Source organism: Pelobates fuscus, chromosome 12 (genome assembly GCF_036172605.1).
Source record: "Pelobates fuscus isolate aPelFus1 chromosome 12, aPelFus1.pri, whole genome shotgun sequence".
NCBI classification, from domain to species: domain Eukaryota; kingdom Metazoa; phylum Chordata; class Amphibia; order Anura; family Pelobatidae; genus Pelobates; species Pelobates fuscus.
Window position 1 is genome coordinate 36,706,591 of NC_086328.1, and position 21,777 is coordinate 36,728,367.

The following is a 21,777-nucleotide window of genomic DNA, read 5'->3' on the forward strand; positions in this document are numbered from 1 at the left end:
GAGGACGCAGGCCTCTCGAAAGCTAGTCTGATATCTGGCTGTTGGGGCTTGGTCAGACCTTGGTGCCTCTTGTTTTTCTTCCCCATTCTCTCTGCTTGGGGGGTGTCTGTATCTCGGGTGGAATTTCCACGATTTTGTGGTGTTTTCCGTGTTTTTGCTCTGGGTCTGAGCGGAGCTCCGAGGGAAGACGTCCGCTCAGTTTCGCTGTTGCCGTTTATTTTTCTTTTAATCGGAGTGGCCCGAGCCGGAGGCGAACATCAACGTAAGTACATGACATGATGTTGCGCGCCTCCGCGCACTAGGCGGCATTCATCATCCGCTCTGCCGGGCCCCACCTCTGCTTCTTGTAATCACTGGCTCACCGGGCTCGAGGACGCCAAGGTTATTGCGCGTCGGACTCGAGAGGCCGGTATCAATTTAGTAGCATGAAAGTGCCAGACACACAGAGCGGGCGACGGGCCCCCTTACTCGGCCGGGCCCTCGGACCATGTCCGAAGTCCATGACCGCTCAGTCCGCCCCTGGTAGGACTCAAAAGTTGGTTTGACAAATTAATCATTCATGAGGGTGCAGGGTTGGTACTGTGAAACTTAACCACTTCAATAAGTTTATAATGTCTAAAACAAATATTTAAAGAGCATTAAACATAGCTCAAATAAGAGCAATTAAAGGATCACTATAGGGTCAGGAACACAAACATGTATTCCTGACCCTATAGTGTTAAAACCACCATCTAGTCCCCCTGGGCCCCTCATGCCTCCATAAATATAGCAACATCTTACTGTATTCAAGCCTGAAGCTGTAGTTCTGCATGCTGTTTGCCTCAGAGAAACAAGCTGTCTGCTGACATCATCAGAAATGGTGGCCTGATCCAATCGCAATGCTTCCCTATACTATAGGATTGGCTGAGACTGACAAGGAGGCAGATCAGGGGCAGAGCCAGGATGATTCAAACACAGCCCTGGTCAATCAGCATCACTTCATAGAGATTAATTGAATCAATGAATCTCTATGAGGAAAGTTCAGTGTCTGCATGCAGAGGGAGGAGATACTGAATGTTTGGATGCATTTTAGGCAGCCATGACCCAGGAAGGATCTCTAACAGCTATCTGAGGAGTGGCCAGTGAAGTTATCACTAGGCTGTAATGTAAACACTGCATTTTCTCTGAATAGACAGTGTTTACAGCAAAAAGCCTGAAGGGAATGTTTCTACTCACCAGAACAAATTCAGTAAGCTGTAGTTGTTCTGGTGACGTTAGTGTCCCTTTAAAGTACCAAAATAATCATGAGCTAAAGTTGTTTTGGTACTTGGTGAATCCCCTAAAAAAAACAGAAAAACTGAATTTCATCCCTGTTAAAGTGAATCAAAAGTGGTTTGTGTGTGTATGTGTGCAATACTTGATGTCTGATTATCTGATGGAAACTTAGCTGTGTCATAGGTGGTAATCTACCGATTAGAACAGTACTTAACATATCTCTCTGGATGTTTCAAAGGACGAAACAAATCTCTGTCATTTGATCTGTCGGCAGAATGTAGCACTCAGTTACCTTTGTTCTTTTCAAATTCTTGTATTAAATAGGAGCTCTCCTCGGAAATCCGCTCCTCCATGGAATTTTTGCCCAGACCAAAATTCCGCAGTGTAGACAGAGTGAACCGTCTGTGCTCCTTCCACGCCTGGCCATAAGGAGCCACCACCAAACCTGGAGAAAGAACAATGATTAGTACAAGTTCCCTGACATACAATATGGTACTTGATATACAGTAAATTTAATGGATGGATCAGTAGCTTTGCAGCCAGGAAAAGCTGAATGGGTTGAAGAATTTTACCACAATAGTTACCTTTTTCGTTAGAGATTAGGCGTATAATTCTGCTCTGTGGTCTGTCTGCAAATTCCACACCTCTGGTCATAAGGATCTCTTTGAGAGCTTTGAATCCTTGGATCACCACAGCCGGCATGGATCCCAGATATATGCTGTACACAGGGCCGTACACCCTGGAGAACTAAAATAAAGCCTAGGTTTAGTACGATTACAGAAAGGTTATATAAAATAAGGGTGTATATAGTGGTGCTTATTCTTTAATTAGCTTAATAAAAAGTCACAGACTGTTTCTGGGAGTTGGGGCGAGTGCAGTGCTTACAAAATATTAAACTTACCCCTACATATAGACTTGGGGACATATGTTTGCAAATACATAAAAAAAGAAAGTGAAAACACAATAGTGCAATAGAGTAATCATGAAAATACAATATGTGAACGTAAGGTTGATATATGCTCACAATGTTTTGAGCCTTTTATACGATATGGCTCTGAACGTAAGCGTGTCTGTGCCCTTCTAGCAGCAACTGTCCCTCTTCTATGGATCAAAATCCTCCAAAAGGTGTTAAAGTGCGCCTGTAATCCGAATCCTCTGCATGGCTTTACTTAGAAATTCCCAACCGACCCTATCAAAAGCTTCTTCAGAATAGATTGTAAAACCCATTTGGGCCAGGAGTCTTATTTTCCAGTTTTGAAATAACATCTTCTATTTCTTGGGATGATACAGGACAATTTAAGAAGTCTCTTTGACCTAACGAAATTATTGAAATTGGAGTTTGACTTAGATATGTATCTATATCCTCTATGGGTGTGGGTAGATTATAGAGTTAGCTATATTAAGAATTAACAGCTGCCAATCGATTTGGGAATTTTTTCCTTTTTACAATAAAAGGAGAATTTACTAAATGAGACAATAACAAAGTGTAACAAGAACAATAGGTAGTTGAGGACCCTGCTCAAATGAGCTGATGGTCTAGAGGAGGTGGGGTATAAAAACACAATAGGAAGGGTATTGAGAGAGACAGCAAATAGACATGGTGGGAAAGTAGCAGAACTGGAGGTGAGAGTGGAGTGTGACCCTTTAGGAGAGAGCAAGAGGAAGGTTTGAGAGATAGAAGTTACTCTAAAGAATCCTGAAAAGATGGATTTTGAGTGACTTGGATCGGTGGGATTGGCTGCAGGTATTCCTCCTGACTGGAACCGGGTATTAGGAGGATCAGATTGATAGAGCATGGAGGGAGAACCCAATTGTTAGGGTTTGGTATGCTGCCCTAATGGCATTTAAACACTACTTTTGTAGGACGGAATATCACACCCTAATAAAGGGTTAAAACCTGAATGTTGACTCTCTAGTTAATTGTAAATAAACATGTACAACACACCATACAAATACAGTGATCAACTACCTGTTCATTCCCATCACATTAAGCATACTGGGTTACCAAACTCAAGGCCATATTCATAGCATTAATGAAATCTCTCTCTAACAGTACATTACAGCTTTACTGACACTACTTAATACCCACAAACTCAAAATGTTCACTGGTACTAGTGAACTCAATTTCATACTAATGTAGTACTTTATTATACACTCACTGACACTACTCAGTCCCTCACTAATACAGTGACTTATTATACACTGATACTACTGAATCCCTCACTAATAATGTGCCTTATTATACACCCACTGGCACTACTCAGTCCCTCACTAATAAAGTCCCTTATTATACACTGACACTACTCAGTCCCTCATGGATATAAAACCTTATTATACACTGACAATACTCAGTGCCTTACTAATATAGATCCTTATTAAACACTCACTGACACTACTCAATCCCTCACTAATACAGTGCCTTATTATACACCCACTGACACTACTCAATCCCTCACTGATACAGTGCTTTATTATACACTGACACTACTCAATTCCTCATTAATATAGTGCCTTATTATAAACTGACACTACTTAGTCCCTCATTAATATAGTGCCTTTTATACACTGACACTACTCAGTACCTCACTAATACAGTGCCTTATTATACACTGATACTACTCAATCCCTTACTAATAAAGTGCCTTATAATACACTCACTGTCACTACTCAAACTCTCACTAATATAGTGCATTATTATACACCCGCTGACACTACTCAATCCCTCACTGATACAGTGCATTATTATACACTGACACTACTCAGTCCCTCATGGATATAAAACCTTATTATACACTGACAATACTCAGTGCCTCACTAATATAGTGCCTTATTAAACACTCACTGACACTACTCAATCCCTCACTAATATAGTGCCTTATTATACACCCACTGACACTACTCAATCCCTCACTGATACAGTGCTTTATTATACACTGACACAAAAAGAGAAGTCCTGCACTCACTCCCATTACTACTGGGCCGGCAGCAAGGACTACAATACACATCAGCCCTGGGCTGATGTGTATTGTAGTCCTTGCTGCCGGCCCAGTAGTAATGGGAGTGAGCGCAGGACTTCTCTTTTTGTATTTGTATTTACTTTGTATCACACAGCCTGGTTACAATGCTGCCGCCCATCCCATGTGTTCCCTTTTAAGGGTTAATAAGTATATAGGGGTGTATATAAAAAATACCCCTCTCTGTCTCATTAGAGATATCTTTGCCAGAAGCTCAAGGAAGCAGGCTGAAGGGTCAGTGTTAGGACCCGCTTAGGGGGGTCTGCCTTGACGTTGGCAGGCGGGCATTTCCTCCAATGGCCATTGGAGCAACTAAATGACCTCCATTTGTCTAAATATACATAGAGATTAAGGAGAGAGCGCAGGTAACTTTTTTCTTTTTTTTTTTATACACTGACACTACTCAATTCCTCACGGATATAAAACCTTATTATACACTGACACTACTTAGACCCTCACGGATATCAAACCTTAGTATACACTGGCAATACTCAGTGCCTCACTAATATAGTGCCTTATTAAACATTTCACACATCCTTGCACACTCATGCAGTGATAACACCTTATGCAGGAATCAATCTATCCATATAGTACATAGTACTCACTCACCTCCTTCAGACCCTGAAGGGGATTGCTGAAGTCTATCTGTAATAAGTTCCCTACGATGGGCAGAGCCAGGGGACCTGGAGGAAAGGACTTTGGGCGGGTCACCTTCCACCATAGGTAGCCCAACAGGACCAGAACAAGAGACAGGACTGTGCTGAGCTCCATGATGACTGGATTCACAGATTCTCTATGAAGTGATTTCCTGCTGCTGACACAAACACAAAGTACAGCCCACAGATTATCCTCCTCCCAGAATGGAGTCTGGTTACTGACATAGTGTCATGCCTTACTAACAGGCTTTCTCACTGCTGCTACGGAGTTCACAATTTCTCACCATTCTTGGCAAGCCTGGTGATGGCTGACTGAGCATGATGGGAGTGGTAGAATATAGAACACTGTGGGTGTAATGGTGCCAGAGATAGTTACACCCCTTACTGCACGCTTTCTCTTCTTAAAGGAACTCTCCAGTGCCAGGAAAACAATCCCTTTTAATGGCACTGTAGGTCCCCTCTCCCTCCCACCTCCCAATCCCCGGTTGCTGAAGGGGTAAAAACCCCTTCAGTCACTTATCTGAGACCCCCGCGGATGTCCCTCGGCGGTGGTTTCAGGTCGCCGCTGCTCCTCCTCTTCATTACGTCGGCTGGTGGGCGAGACTGATCCTGTCCGCTGGCCGCGGAGACCTAATGTGCATGCGCGGCAATGCCGCGCATGCGCATTAGAGCTCGCCATAGAAAAGCATTGAAAATGCTTTTTAATGCTTTCCTATGGGGAATTGAGCGACGCTGGAGGTCCTCACATAGCGTGAGGACGTCTAGCGATGCTCTAGCACAGGTTTTCTGTGCTATGGACCAGGAAGTGCCCTCTAGGGGCTGTCTAGTAGACAGCCACTAGAGGTGGAGTTAACCCTGCAAGGTAATTATTGCAGTTTATTGCAGTTTTTTATAATTACACTTGCAGGGTTAAGGGTAGTGGGAGTTGGCACCTAGACCACTCCAATGGGCAGAAGTGGTCTGGGTGCCTGGAGTGTCCCTTTAACATGAATGAGGTGATAGTTCCTATGTAGTTCCTTTTTGAACTGTAGAAAACACTAATTTAACCCAACATCCTAAAATATTGAATGGTACCTCAAATGCTAGCAGCCAGAAGGCTTGGCATAGACAGGGCCTTTGTGTAACATCCTCCTTTTTTCTGATTTGCTGTTTATTTTTGTGCTGCTGGAGATTTTCAGTAAAGAGAGTTATGCAAATATTCGCCTCCTGTCATTACTAAAATTAAGATTATTAGTTCACTAAAGCTAATATAATCTTCAATTATTTTACACAAATCTTTTCTGAAACTTTTTTTTATTTTAGTTGATCTAATTTTCAAAAAAATATATACTTCATAAAACATTCACAAAGGTGGTAGAATTAGTGCACAGAAAGTGTTAAAATACCCTAGGGTATCACCATTTCAAAAATATACAGTCTGATAAATTACATTGGCCGCCTTCATAAATGTCCCAAAGAGGACATGGGCGCAGGTTGACTACACGTCAAAATTCCATGTTGGAAAATGTGAAATGCAACCCCTCAAATGTGGATTATTACCATGGCTGGCCCAAAAATTACTCATTTGTCCTTTTTCCCAACTGAGGTCCCTCTTCTTAATTTTCATCTGTAAATACCGAACAAAAATTTTGAGGCAGTCAGCCAGACCTTTATCCTCTTCTATATACCTACCTTTTGTTTTTACTCTACCTAATCCTTTTTTTACTTTTCTTTTCTCATTTATGTATGTAAAAAATGTTTCGTCACCCTTTTTTTACGGACTGGGATATTTTCTCTTCTGTTTGTGACTTGGAAGCGCTTATAACTTGCTTAGCCTCTTTCTGCCTAATCTTATAGATCTGTCTAGCTTCCTCACTCTGTTTTTTGTTTTTTAATAATTACTAAATGTGACGAAGTGCCCTTTGCCACTTGGTCCTGGAGAGTCCTGCTTGCCGGCCTCCTCCCCTGTGACTATGACTCTTTGATGTATTTGGCTTTAAAGCCCCTATTCTACCTTCAGACAGACTATTTATGTAGGTTGCTTTATTTCTCTTATGTTTTAGTCACCCTGTACCCATTATAGGTGCAGGGTGTGTGTAATGTAATTGTTTATAGTGTGTGTACTGTGAAATGTATCGCCTGCTGTCCTGTACTGCTGAGGTTTGCTACCAACTAGGTGGATTTGGCTATGGAGCTTGTCTAGTGCCCTCGTTGGTAGCAACAGCAATTCTGCAGGCACGTGAGATATTTTCTGTTAAATATTGTCTCCCCCACCCCTTTAAAAATATACCATTGTGTTATAATAAGTCACTGTATGTTGCCTGCTCTGATTTGACTGTTTGTAATTTTATTGAGTTTTCACAGCAATGTTAATGTAATGACCATATGGGCTAGTCCCAAGTAAAATAAAGTTATAGACAGTTCTTCTTGATCCCTCAAAATGTAGCCTTGTCTCGTTATTGGAGGGAGCTGTTATAATCACACTGGGGATTTTAAGAGCTGTTTCTGTTATGCTCTCCTTGGAGGAGAGGTCTTCCCCACACAGTCCTGGATGCTGGAGGTTCATACAGGGTGGAAGGAAGAGGTCTTTCCCACACGGTCCTGGAGGACAGAAGCTGATCCAGGGTGGAAGGAAGACGGCGAGACTCCGGTCAAGCTACGATGGTTGCGGAGTCTGCAGTGGTTGTGGTGCTTGGCGCAAGCTAGGAAGCGTCCATCAACGGAGGGTACTCGGTCGGAGTACGGGGAGCTCCGTTACACTAAATGCTAACTTTTATTTTTGTTTGTTCTACTTTGGCCACTTTTGCAGAGTACCACAGTGGTATCTTTATTTTTTTGCTCTTACTGACAAGCCTAACGTAATATTCTGTTGTCTTCAGTAGTGCAACTTTTAAATAATCCCATTTCTCTTGGACTCCATTTAAACTGCTCCAGTCTGATAGTGACTCCTTTACACACATTCTAATTTTAGAAAAGTCTGTTTTTCTAAAGTCTAAAACTTTTGTTTTTGTGTGGTGTGACTCAGTCACTGTTCTTATATTAAACCACACTGACTGATAATCACTGGATCCTAAACTTTCACCTACAGTAATATCTGATACCAAATCTCCATTTTTTTAACACTAAATCTAGTATGGCCTCTTACTGTGTGATTACTAAATAAAGACTTGTTTAACTGCACATAAGTGTAACATTGTATTTTTCTGTTACATCCATGGTGCGCAGATAACAATATAGTCTGACCCAACATGACTGCTCAGGTGGTTAAAAAGTAACAATGTCTCCCCAAAAAATTAATATACATAATTTAAAAATATATATAATTAAATTCCATTTATGTAATAATAAACCTTTTACAGTAAGTAAAATGTGCTGACATTGAAACAAAAACAATCATAATATTTGTATTATTTAAAATAAATGACTACATGTTTTACAGCCTCTGTGTAGATTATTTTGTAATGCAAACATTCAGTGAAAAGCTCTGGATAAAATTGAAGCACAATGGATTTTCAAACTCAATAGTCTTGAACCATTAGGTTTAACCCCTTAAGGACCAAACTTCTGGAATAAAAGGGAATCATGACATGTCACACATGTCATGTGTCCTTAAGGGGTTAAACATAGATTTCAAATTGAATGCATTCCTTTAGTATACTCCTCCCTCCTATTTAAAACCCTCTCTTTTTTTTTTTATATATATATATATATATAAGAAGATAAATTCTGAGTTAATAATATATATGAAAGAATACGATAATTGATAGGGAACCTATTGTGAATTGGGAACACAAGAACCCAGTTTATATGGCTATTACCAAGTTTTTTAATATGACGATTTTTTTATGTGTTAGAACATTAATCGAAAATTTTATGTTTTTCAGAAAATTCCTCCAAGGAGAATAAGATATCCAATGATAGAATGATAAAGTTGATTATGGAGTTTAAATATTATACAATACAATTTTAAAGAAATATGACTTATTTATATTTAATTACATTTTATGGTTCACTGTTTTTAAAAAGTACTAATGTAGTTTTATAGTAATGCCATGTGTGCAAAATGTATTATGAAGCAAAAGTTTTCTCTTTTAAAATGAAATGACAGTATTTACTTAACCTTTCATAGTTTAAATTGAATTAATTATGCTTAAGTTGTATCTACCTTTATACTTTGAAGATGCAAAGTGAAGTTCATATAGTAGCATTTCGTTTCCAATAGTAATATACTAGGAGATAAAGGGTTAATACTTGATCTGTATTATGAGATTAGATAGTATATAATAATTTAGCAAATGTTTCCTCTTTTTTAATATGATGTTTTTAATACAATGTTTTTAATATAATGATATTCTTCATCATAGGCGTGCGCAGCCTATTGCATTAGGGTGTGCACCCTAAAGCACAAACACACGCCGCATGTATATGTGTGTGTGTGTGTATATATACACACACACATATATATATATATATATATATATATATATATATATATATATATATACACACACACATACATACACTGCTGTGTGTGTGTGCGTGTGTTTGTGTGTGTGTGTGTGTGCGCAAGTGCTGTTAGTGTGTGTGAGGGTGCTGTTAGTGTAATGTGTGGGTGAGGGTGTTTGTGTGTGTGTGTTTGTGAGGGTGCTGTTTGTGTGTGAGGGTGTTTGTGTGTGTGTGTGTTTGTCCTGTGAGGGTGCTGTGTGTGTGAGGGTGCTGTTTGTGTGAGTGTCGTGTATTTGTGAGGGTGCGGTTTGTGTGTGTGTGTGTGTGTTTGTGAGGGTGCTGTTAGTGTGCTGTGTGTAAGGGTGTTGTGTGTTTGTAAAGGTGCTGTGTGTGTTTATGAGGGTGTGGTTAGTGTACTGTGTGTGTGAGGGTGCTGTATGTGTACTGTATGTGTGAGTGTGCTGTGTGTGAGGGTGCTGTATGTGTGTAGGTGCTGTATGTGTGTGTGTGTGTGTGCTGTATGTTTGGAGGGATTGTGGAGGTGGGGGCAGATTAGTAAATATCCCCCCTCACTTCTGACCTTATGTAGGGAGGGGGGATCCTTGCTAGCATGTGCCATCCCTGGCGGTCCAGTGGAGAGTGAACTCTAGCCTGCTGGGCTAGAGTTAACTCTCGCAAGATCTGAGCGTTGCTGCGGCAACGCTCAGATATCGCGAGAGGAACCTAGCGGAGCTGCTGTCTAGAGCTCCCTGGGTCCTCTCCTGCCTCCCTCCATGCTGCTGTGGGCCGGTGAGGTAGATCTTTGATCTCCCTGCCGGCCCATGGAGGCTTAGAGCAGAGCCGGCACTCAGATAGCGCCGGCTCTGTGTGAGCCGACAGGGGAGATCGGGAGGGTACAAGTCCTGTGGAATAATGTGTGGGAACTATGGATGATAGACTAGAGCCATTACGGTTTTCCTCTATGAAGCCCCTTTAATGCCTACACAAGCTAGACATCACCTAACCAATTATTACAATCATCTAATTTATATCACCATCACTAATCTCACAGAGAATTATATTATTTCAAAGAATACAACTCAGGAGAGATTAAAGTGACCTTGTGACGCTAGATTTACCTTCCTTCAATCTTTTCCTCTTCTCTTCCTTATTCCTAATCTGTTCATTAATTTCTTTTTCAATCTATTTCTCCTAAAATACAAATGGCAAAATAGGGAAAAGGCAGAGCTACCTTTTTCAAGTGTTCAACCTCTGCTAGGCTTTGCTAGTGACAGCTGGGGGAACAAAGCATTGTTTCATTCATCACAAGACAATATCGTTGGAGGTCCCCCAGGATACAGATGGCAAAGTTCTGCAGGACAGTTTCAGGTAAACAAAACTCATGTTCCCCTGCACCCCGCCACCAAGTGGAAGTGGCAAAATCTACTTTGGGGATCTTTGCAAATTAGGCACAGAGGTGCTTTAACAATTTTCCCTGACATATTTTCTACACACACATTCACAGACACACATACAGACACAAACACACACACACACATTCACAGACACACACACACACACATTCACAGACACACACTCACAAATTATTTTTTTAATAAAAAAATGTCCACCCAGCCTCCTTACCTGGAGAGCTGGTGTGGACTTGTCCCTGGGGTGCAGTGGGACGGGTGCCTCTCTCCATATCAGCCGCGGCGAGGGAGCTGTGTGCTCTCTGCGGGCTGTCTGCTGTAGCTGGGAGCCGGAATATGACGTCATATTCCGGCTCCCGGCGTCTGCAGACAGCCCGCGCGGCAAGAGGGAGCAGAGAGCACACAGCTCCCTCGCCGCGGCTGATATGGAGAGAGGGGGGATGACTGGGGAACACGGGGAGGAAGGGGGCATTTGGGACGCTGAGTGCCTGCAGGAACAGCGTTCCTGCTTAAATAAAAGTGCAGGAACGCTGTTCCTGCAGGACTCAATCCATAGTGCGTGCCGCGGGGATTAGGGTGTGCCCAGGCACACCCGGCACACCCCGTGCGCACGCCTATGTTCTTCATTTAACCCCTTAAGGACCAAACTTCTGGAATAAAAGGGAATCATGACATGTCACACATGTCATGTGTCCTTAAGGGGTTAATCATTATTATCCTATTGTGGACATCATGTTAAAGTGCAGTTTGCATTTGGATAATTTGAAGATGAAGAGTGAAAATTTATGTAGTAGAATTTCTATTTTTTTTTAGTAACCTATTAGGAGATGAAGGGTTAATATTCTAACTGTGTAATGAGACCAGACAGTATATAACAGAAGGGAGAACCGAGATTGCCATCCTCTGATGAAGTGATCTTATGATCACGAAACGCGTAAGGCGGCCCTCTGCACTAATTTCCAGGAGAGCAGGTTGGAACGCATCCGGAGCCGTAGTGGAACGCACGCGGCTGGCAGCAAGTTCTCATACAGCACGAGGAAGTCTATACTCGATTTCATCCGGCCGGTGAGAGAGTGATTTACATCTTTTGGACCCTCAGACTGTAGACTTGTTAGCAACTGCTCTTCACATTGGGAATTTAATTGTTGTTTTTTATATCAAGTGTGTAAGTTTTAGACAGTTTATTGATGTGAATAAAATCCTTTATATTTTAAAGAAATCTGTCGACTACACGATATAATTAACCCAGCACCTTGAATTTCTACTACAGTGGGATATTTTATTTTTCCTACCTACTATATTTTACCTTATAGTGTATTGGTTTATTTAATCAATAGAACCTTTACTAGATCATTTACTCAGCTATTTTATATTCTTCTTACCACAATATGGGAAGAAAATATACAATTAGCTGATACATTTTTATGCAGAATATTGCCACTTTGTGAAATACATATTTAACCCCTTAAGGACACATGACATGTGTGACATGTCATGATTCCCTTTTATTCCAGAAGTTTGGTCCTTAAGGGGTTAAGCTACCGTTAAATACCATCTCCACAGAGTCCTGCAAACACTATTGTATATTCAATAGGCACTCAACTTTTATTTATTTGTTTAACCGCAGGTGGCGGTTATTTCTTGCAGTGACATAGTGGTTAGGGTATCCATACCAGGTCTCAGCATTTAACTGTGGTAGTTAGTCACCAGTGTTAACTGAATAACAAAAAAGAAAAGTCGAGGCACTCCAAGGTACAAATCAGGCAATTTTATTGAACCCACTCCATCGCAACGTTTCGACCTACACGGTCTTTGTCAAGCTACTAAGTGCATGTATACATTCATTTTTATAGGAATACAAGTGATTAACAATTAACAAGATCCCATCAAACAATTAGTTAAAATTACATCCATATACAACCCCCAGAATGGCCACATTGATAGTAAAGGCTAACAGCTGTGTCACGAGTGTCAATTAACTCAATTGGAAGCTTTCTCAATCAGTACCATCCCTGGGATATGGAGACAGAATTAGAAAAAAATTAAAATGTAAATATCACAGTAATAAACAATAAAATGAATCAAAGCCAGATCGAGTCCAATTTCTCCTCAAGCATTACTATTAATAACTTTAGTATGATAATATTTGATTCTCTGACATATATAATATAGAATATATACGTATGTAAAAAAAGAAAAGAACATATATAAAAGTGATAAAGATAAACAATCAGTATATGTGTTCCAAAAGTTATATGTACACACATAAAGAGACGTGTTGTATATATAGAAAGGTCTACAGAATTTGGATAGACAGTGTACATGTTAATAGACAGATTCCAAAGCTGTGAGTAGTTCTAGTTCATAATTATATTTTAAGTGTTGAAGTGTATTATATGAAATATCACAATAAAAAGTAACTATATAACCAAATATAAAAAGCAGGTGTAAAACCCATAATTCTAAGATAAAGTGCATAAAGTGAAAAACGATCATATTAAAGAATTTATTCAATAAATCTATCAGAGATCTATATTAAGTAATCAAAGTCATTCAATTGTAAGAGATAAAGACCTGACTGGTCCAGAAATCATTTACCGTATATACTCGAGTATAAGCCGACCCGAATATAAGCCGAGGCCCCTAATTTTATCCCAAAAAACTGGGAAAACTTATTGACTCGAGTATAAGACTAGGGTGGGAAATGCAGCAGCTACTGGTAAATTTCTAAATAAAATTAGATCCTAAAAAAAATATATTAATTGAATATTTATTTACAGTGTGTGTATAATGAATGCAGTGTGTGCGTATGTGTGTGTGTATGAGTGCAGCGTGTGTGTATGAGTGCAGTGTGTGTATGAGTGCAGTGTGTGTGTGCATGAATGCAGTGTGTGTGTGCATGAATGCAGTGTGTGTGTGTATGAATGCAGTGTGTGAATGCAGTGTGTGCAGGGCCGGTGCAAGGATATTTGCCGCCGTAGGCAAAAAAAAATTTGTTGCCCCTCCCCCCCCCATATGTCCTGACTTCCCCTCCTCCTCCCTCAGTGGTCCTTACCTCCCCACCCCCGTGTTCCTTCACCCCCCCCAGTGGTCCTGACTCACCCCTCCCCTAGTGGTCCTTACTTCCCCCTCCCCTCCCATAGTGGTCCTTACCCTCCCCTCCCCTAGTGGTCCTTACTTCCCCCTCCCCTCCCATAGTGGTCCTTATCCCACCCCCTCCCTCTCATAGTGGTCCTTATCCCCCTTCTCCCTCCCATAGTGTTCCTTATCCCCTCCCATAGTGGTCCATATACCCCCCCCTCCCTCCCATAGTGGTCCTTATACCCCCCTCCCTCCCATAGTGGTCCTTATCCCCCCCCTCCCTCCCATAGTGGTCCTTATCCCCCCCTCCCTCCCATAGTGGTCCTTATACCCCCCCCTCCCATAGTGGTCCTTATACCCCCCCCTCCCATAGTGGTCCTTATACCCCTTTTTTTTGTTATTATTAATTTTTTTTTATTCTTATTATTTTTTTATTATTTCTTATTTTATTTATATATTTTTTTTCGTCCCCCCTCCCTGCTTGATATATGGCAGGGAGGGGGGCTCTCCTTCCCTGGTGGTCCAGTGGCAGTTCAGTGGGGGGGAGAGGGGGGCTGGCAGAGCTGTACTTACCTGTTCTGCAGCTCCTGTCAGCTCTCTCCTCCTCTGCGCCGTCCGTTCTGCTCTTCTGTCAGCTTACACTGTAAGTCTCGCGAGAGCCGCGGCTCTCGCGAGATTTACACTGGGAGCTGACCGAGGTGCTGACCGGACGGCGCAGAGGAGGAGAGAGCTGACAGGAGCTGCAGAACAGGTAAGTACAGCTCTGCCAGCCCCCCTCTCCCCCAGTCTGTATTATGGCAATGCAAATTGCCATAATACAGACCTTGACTCGAGTATAAGCCGAGTTGGGGTTTTTCAGCCCAAAAAATGGGCTGAAAAACTCGGCTTATACTCGAGTATATACGGTATGTGCATTTAGTAGATATGTCCCCAGCACCAGTATCACAGACTAAGAATAATCTGCAAAAACAAAAAAATAGTTAAAATCCAAAAATTAAAACCAATATGACAATGTCTATAATAACGGATTGAGATCATAATAATTAGGGCTTATTGAAGTCAGGGTTTTAAATTCCCTAACTTCAATAAGCCCTAATTATTATGATCTCAATCCGTTATTATAGACATTGTCATATTGGTTTTAATTTTTGGATTTTAACTATTTTTTTGTTTTTGCAGATTATTCTTAGTCTGTGATACTGGTGCTGGGGACATATCTACTAAATGCACATAAATGATTTCTGGACCAGTCAGTAGTGATGTACCGAACTGTCCGCCGGCGAACAGTTCCCGGCGAACTTAGCGTGTTCGCGTTCGCCGCGGCGGGCGGACACATGCGCAGTTCGATCCGCCCCCTATTCGTCATCATTGGGCAAACTTTGACCCTGTGCCTCTCGGTCAGCAGACACATTCCAGCCAATCAGCAGAACTCCCTCCCTTCCACACCCTCCAACCTCCCTCCCAGCATCCATTTTCGATTCATTCGGAAGATGCATGCTTAGTGAGAGGAGGGAAAGTTTAGCTGCTGCTGATTAGATAGGGAAATTGATAGCTAGGCTAGGGTATTCAGTGTCCACTACAATCCTGAAGGACTCATCTGATCTCTGCTGTAAGGACAGCACCCCAAAAAGCCCTTTTTAGGGCTATAACATCAGGCTGCTTTTTTTTTTTTTCCTGTGTAATGTAATTGCAGGTGCCTGCCTGCCAGCTTCTGTGTGAGGTTCACATTGGATACTGTGCCTATTTGCCCAGTGCTACCACTCATATCTGTTTTAACAATAGGTTAAGCTTTACATTTAAAATAAAAAATTTTTTTCACTGTAATAGAAGAGCAGTTGCCTGCCTGCCAGCTTATGTGTGAGGTTGGATGCCTTGCCCATTTGCACAGTCAGTGCCACCACTCATATCTGTTTTAACAATTGGTTAAGCTTTAGATTTAAAATAAATAAAAAAAATTCACTGTAATAGAAGAGCAGTTGCCTGCCTGCCAGCTTCTGTGTCAGGTTGGATGCCTTGCCCATTTGCACAGTCAGTGCCACCACTCATATCTGTTTTAACAATAGCTTAAGCTTTAGATTTTAAAGAAATAATTTTTTTTCACTGTAATAGAAGATCAGTTAGTTGTCTGCAAGCGTCTGGGTGTCAGGCCTACTTCAGCTTGTGCTCTGCAGACCTGTGCCAGCGTGCTTTGACAGTTGCCAATCATATCTGGTGTCTCTTTAGTGTGCTTTTACAAAGAAAAAAGGTTTCCAGTGTAAGCTAATAGCAGACAGTCAGTGTCCTTCAAGCGGCTCTGTCAGGCCTTCCTTCAGCGTGTGCCCTGCACAACCCTGCCAGCATGCTTTGACAGTTGCCACTCATATCTTGTGTCTCTATAGCGTGCTTTTACAACCAAAATTTTGTTTCCACTGTAATAGAAGAGCAGTTGCCTGCCTGCCAGCTTCTGTGTGAGGTTCACATTGGATACTGTGCCCATTAGCCCAGTGCCACCACTCATATCTGTTTTAACAATTGGTTAAGCTTTAGATTTAAAATAAATATTTTTTTTTCACTGTAATAGAAGAGCAGTTAGTTGTCTGCAAGCGTCTGTGTTTCAGGCCTACTTCAGCGTGTGCTCTGCAGACCTGTGCCAGCGTGCTTTGACAGTTGCCACTCATATCTTGTGTCTCTATAGCGTGCTTTTACAACCAAAATTTTGTTTCCACTGTAATAGAAGAGCAGTTGCCTGCCAGCTTCTGTGTGAGGTTCACATTGGATACTGTGCCTATTTGCCCAGTGCCACCACTCATATCTGTTTTGACAATTGGTTAAGCTTTACATTTAAAATAAATATTTTTTTTTCACTGTAATAGAAGAGCAGTTGCCTGCCTGCCAGCTTCTGTGTGAGGTTGGATGCCTTGCCCATTTGCACAGTCAGTGCCACCACTCATATCTGTTTTAACAATAGCTTAAGCTTTAGATTTTAAAGAAATCATTTTTTTTCACTGTAATAGAAGATCAGTTAGTTGTCTGCAAGCGTCTGGGTGTCAGGCCTACTTCAGCGTGTGCTCTGCAGACCTGTGCCAGCGTGCTTTGACAGTTGGCAATCATATCTGGTGTCTCTTTAGCGTGCTTTTACAAAGAAAAAAGGTTTCCAGTGTAAGCTAATAGCAGACAGTCAGTGTCCTTCAAGCGGCTCTGTCAGGCCTTCCTTCAGCGTGTGCCCTGCACAACCCTGCCAGCGTGCTTTGACAGTTGCCACTCATATCTTGTGTCTCTATAGCGTGCTTTTACAACCAAAATTTTGTTTCCACTGTAATAGAAGAGCAGTTGCCTGCCTGCCAGCTTCTGTGTGAGGTTCACATTGGATACTGTGCCTACTTGCCCAGTGCCACCACTCATATCTGTTTTAACAATTGGTTAAGCTTTACATTTAAAATAAATATTTTTTTTTCACTGTAATAGAAGAGCAGTTAGTTGTCTGCAAGCGTCTGTGTTTCAGGCCTACTTCAGCGTGTGCTCTGTAGACCTGTTCCAGCGTGCTTTGACAGTTGCCAATCATATTTGGTGTCTCTATAGCGTGCTTTTAAAACCAAAATTTGTTTTTCACTGTTATAGATTGAATAGCAGTTACTTGTCTTCAAGCGGGTGTCTCAGGCCTACAGTGTGTGCTCTGCAGAACTGTTCCAGTGCACATTGCCAATCATATCTGGTCTCACAGTAGCTTGCACGCATAGTACCACTAATCCCAAAACAAATGACAGGCAGAGGCAGGCCACCCCGCAGGGGCCGTCGTGGTCGTGGTGCTGTGATTCCCTTTTGCCCTAGAATAATGCCCAGTTTTCAGAAGCCACGTACCCTGAACTTGAAAAGTTCTGAGGACTTAGTTGACTGGCTAACACAGGACACCCAATCTTGTACAGCCTCCGCTCGGAGCCTTGACGCACCATCCTCCTCCAGCTTAGCTTCAGGCACCTCTCAAGATAGCACTCACCCGCCTGCCGCCACCACCAAAACTAGCACCACAGCCGCTTTACCTGGTATGTCAGAGGAGTTATTCACACACCCGTTTGAAGAAATGAGTGATGCGCAACCATTATTGCTAGAGGATGTAGATAACAGGGATATGTCTCAGGCAGGCAGCATTAAACACATGGAGGTACGGTGTGATGATGATGATGTTGTACCCGCTGCTGCTTCCTTTTCTGAGTTGTCAGATACAAGCGAAGCGGTTGATGATGACGATGCGTCCATGGATGTCACGTGGGTGCCCGCTCGGCAAGAAGAAGAACAGGGCGAAAGTTCAGATGGGGAGACAGAGAGGAGGAGGAGGAGACGAGTTGGAAGCAGGGTGGGGTCGTCGCAAGGAGCTAGTGGCACAGTCAGACAGCATGCATCGGCACCCGGGGTCAGCCCGACAGCACGCCAATCAACGCATGCTGTGTCCACCACCAGAATGCCGTCATTGCAGAGCTCAGCAGTGTGGCATTTTTTTTGTGTGTCTGCCTCGGACAACAGCGATGCCATTTGCAACCTGTGCCAAAGGAAACTGAGTCGTGGGAGGTCCAACACCCACCTAGGTACAACTGCTTTGCGTAGGCACATGATCTCACATCACAAACGCCTATGGGATCAACACATGAGTACAAGCAGCATGCCTACTCTAAGCCGCCATCCTCTTCCTGGTCCAGCATCTTCAGCCACGTCAACCACTGCTGTCCTTCTTGCCCCCTCTCAATCATCCGCCACTCCGTCTCCCGCCTTGAGCAGTTCCCGCTCATCTGCCCACAGTCATGTGTCTGTCAAGGACATGTTTGAGCGTAAGAAGCCAATGTCACCAAGTCACCCCCTTGCCCAGCGTCTGACAGCTGGCTTGTCCGAACTATTAGCCCGCCAGCTTTTACCATACAATCTGGTTGAGTCTGAGGCGTTCAAAAAATTTGTAGCTATTGGGACATCGCAGTGGAAGGTACCCGGCCGGAATTTCTTTTCACAAAAGGCAATCCCCAACTTGTACTCGATTGTGCAAAAGGAAGTCATGGCATGTTTGGCACACAGTGTTGGGGCAAGGGTCCATCTGACCACTGATACCTGGTCTGCAAAGCATGGTCAGGGCAGGTATATCACCTACACTGCGCATTGGGTAAACCTGCTGACGGCTGACAAGCAAGGAATGCGTGGCATTGCAGAGGAGTTGGTGACACCGCCACGAATTGCAGGCAGTCCTGCTGCCACCTCCTCTACTCCTCCTACTCCATCCTCTTCCATAACCTCCTCGGCTGAGTCCTCTTGTGCCGCTGCTTCTTGCTCCACATCAACGGCACCCCCCAGCTCCCCAGGTACTATTCCACATCCCGGATATGGCAGTGTCACGCCGTCTTGGGTTTGACTTGCTTGAAAGCAGAGAGTCACACCGGACAAGCACTCCTGTCTGCCCTGAACGCACAGGTGGAAAAGTTTCCGTTGTCACGCACCAAAGTGGTGTGTGACAACGGAAAAAATTTGATAGTGGCATTGAAGTTGGGCAAGTTGACACATGTGCCGTGCATGGCACATGTGTGTAATCTGATCGTACAACGCTTTGTGCATAAGTACACAGGCTTACAGGACGTCCTGAAGCAGGCCAGGAAGGTGTGTGGCCATTTCAGGCGTTCCTACACGGCCATGGCTCACTTTGCCGATATCCAGCGGCGAAACAACATGCCAGTGAGGCGCTTGATTTGCGACAGCCCTACACGTTGGAATTCAACACTCCTAATGTTCGACCGCCTGCTCCAACAAGAAAAAGCTGTTAATGAATATTTGTATGACCGGGGTGCTAGGACAGCCTCTGGGGAGCTGGGAATTTTTTTGCCACGTTACTGGACGCTCATGCGCAATGCCTGTAGGCTCATGCGTCCTTTTGAGGAGGTGACAAACCTAGTCAGTCGCAGTTGTGTGTGTGTGTGCGTGTGTATGGCTGTCTGCCTGTGTGTGTGTGTGTGACAGGGTGAATATTTCTTGCACATGGGTGTGACAGGGTGAAGATTTCTTGCACAGGGCGCCCAAAGGCCTTAGGCTGGCCCTGCGCATGGGTCAGTGGCTCTGCACCAGACTTCCCTCCAATTGATCAAAGTTAAAGGATTTCAAGTGGACTGATTACAATTACAGGGCCTCTAAAGAGTCCTGTATTGTTATTTGTCGTCACTACCTTCCCGCGTCGGGAGTGGGTCATTTGCGCCCCTGCTGCCTTCCTTGCATGTGGTAGCTGTTTGTCAGGGATTTGTCAATCCATATCTGCCAAGTGACCCTATGACAGGGTGAAGATTTCTTGCACATGGGTGTGACAGGGTGAAGATTTCTTGCACAGGGCGCCCAAAGGCCTAAGGCTGGCCCTGCGCATGGGTCAGTGGCTCTGCACCAGACTTCCCTCCAATTGATCAAAGTTAAAGGATTTCAAGTGGACTGATTACAATTACAGGGCCTCTAAAGAGTCCTGTATTGTTATTTGTCGTCACTACCTTCCCGCGTCGGGAGTGGGTCATTTGCGCCCCTGCTGCCTTCCTTGCATGTGGTAGCTGTTTGTCAGGGATTTGTCAATCCATATCTGCCAAGTGACCCTATGACAGGGTGAAGATTTCTTGCACATGGGTGTGACAGGGTGAAGATTTCTTGCACAGGGCGCCCAAAGGCCTAAGGCTGGCCCTGCGCATGGGTCAGTGGCTCTGCACCAGACTTCCCTCCAATTGATCAAAGTTAAAGGATTTCAAGTGGATTGATTACAATTACAGGGCCTCTAAAGAGTCCTGTATTGTTATTTGTCATCACTACCTTCCCGCGTCGGGAGTGGGTCATTTGCGCCCCTGCTGCCTTCCTTGCATGTGGTAGCTGTTTGTCAGGGATTTGTCAATCCATATCTGCCAAGTGACCCTATGTAGGGGTAACAGTCCCTATTCTGCTCTGTGTCAGTGTGTATCATGGTCTCTGTGGACAGGGAACAGTCTCTATTCTGCTCTGTGTCAGTGTGTATCAGGGGTTTTGAGGACAGGTGTCAATCCATATCTGCCAAGTGACCCTATGTATATCTGCTGTCAGTACACAGGAAAAGTTTAAATATTTCTTGTTCTACGTTCTCTGCAACTCCACGCACCGACTCATCCAATATGTGAAGATCTGGGGTTTCTCTGACTCTCCTCAGTAGTGTATCAAACAGAGTCTGCACTGTGGTAACACGGACATCTTCAGGACATAACTCAACTATTTGCAGATAGGCAGTCTGCAGCTTCTCTTTTTCACCTGTTCTCTTCTTTCTCTTATGCGTATTCTTGTCTATATGCAGGTGGTCTCTTGCCTTTCTTTTAACCAATTCGTTCCTTCCATATGGTTTCAAAAGATCTCTGGCATCATTACTTTCAACGCAAATAACGTCATCATAGTTAGTCTCCTCATTATTCACCGGGAAGAGAGTGTTTGCACTGACTACCCACAGCATGCTCTTGCCATTGCCTACTCCACCTTCAACGACAGGGTGCAAGTCCCAAGGAGAAGGATCATTCACTTTATTATCTGTCTTTATTTCACAAGTAGTGCCTGGAACATCCTCATGGGTCACAAGATGTAAATCTGGACTAATGTCAACCCCAGGGTCTGGAAAATCATCAATTTGAAATTTTTCGAATAATCCCAGTGGGCTGCCACATTCTTCCTCCTCTGATGGTATTAAAGTTTGCAGAGATTCACTATGGGGTGGTGTCAAGCATTTTGGAGAACAATTAAGCATCTCCATCCCAATACGTTTCAGATGTCCTTTCAGCTCTTCCACCCTATGCGATACTATGGGCAGGCTACCCGTGACGTCATTACTCACGCCCCTATTTCACGCGGACACTCTGTGTCAGTGTGTATCATGGTGTCTGTGGACAGGGAACAGTCTCTATTCTGCTCTGTGTCAGTGTGTATCATGGTCTCTGTGGACGGTGA

At 43.3% G+C, this 21,777-nt stretch overlaps 1 protein-coding gene across 1 annotated transcript in view; it reads right to left on the reverse strand.

Moving 5' to 3' along the window:
- LOC134578989 (cytochrome P450 2J6-like) overlaps positions 1–5,039 on the reverse strand; it is a 46,461-nt gene extending 41,422 nt beyond the window's left edge. The window contains exons 1-3 of the mRNA XM_063438115.1: positions 4,878–5,039; positions 1,839–2,001; positions 1,547–1,699 (exon numbers count right to left, since the gene is read on the reverse strand). Of these exons, the coding sequence (XP_063294185.1) occupies positions 1,547–1,699; positions 1,839–2,001; positions 4,878–5,039 (478 nt within the window). The remainder of the gene's footprint in view (positions 1–1,546; positions 1,700–1,838; positions 2,002–4,877) is intronic.
- Positions 5,040–21,777: the final 16,738 nt, after the last annotated feature.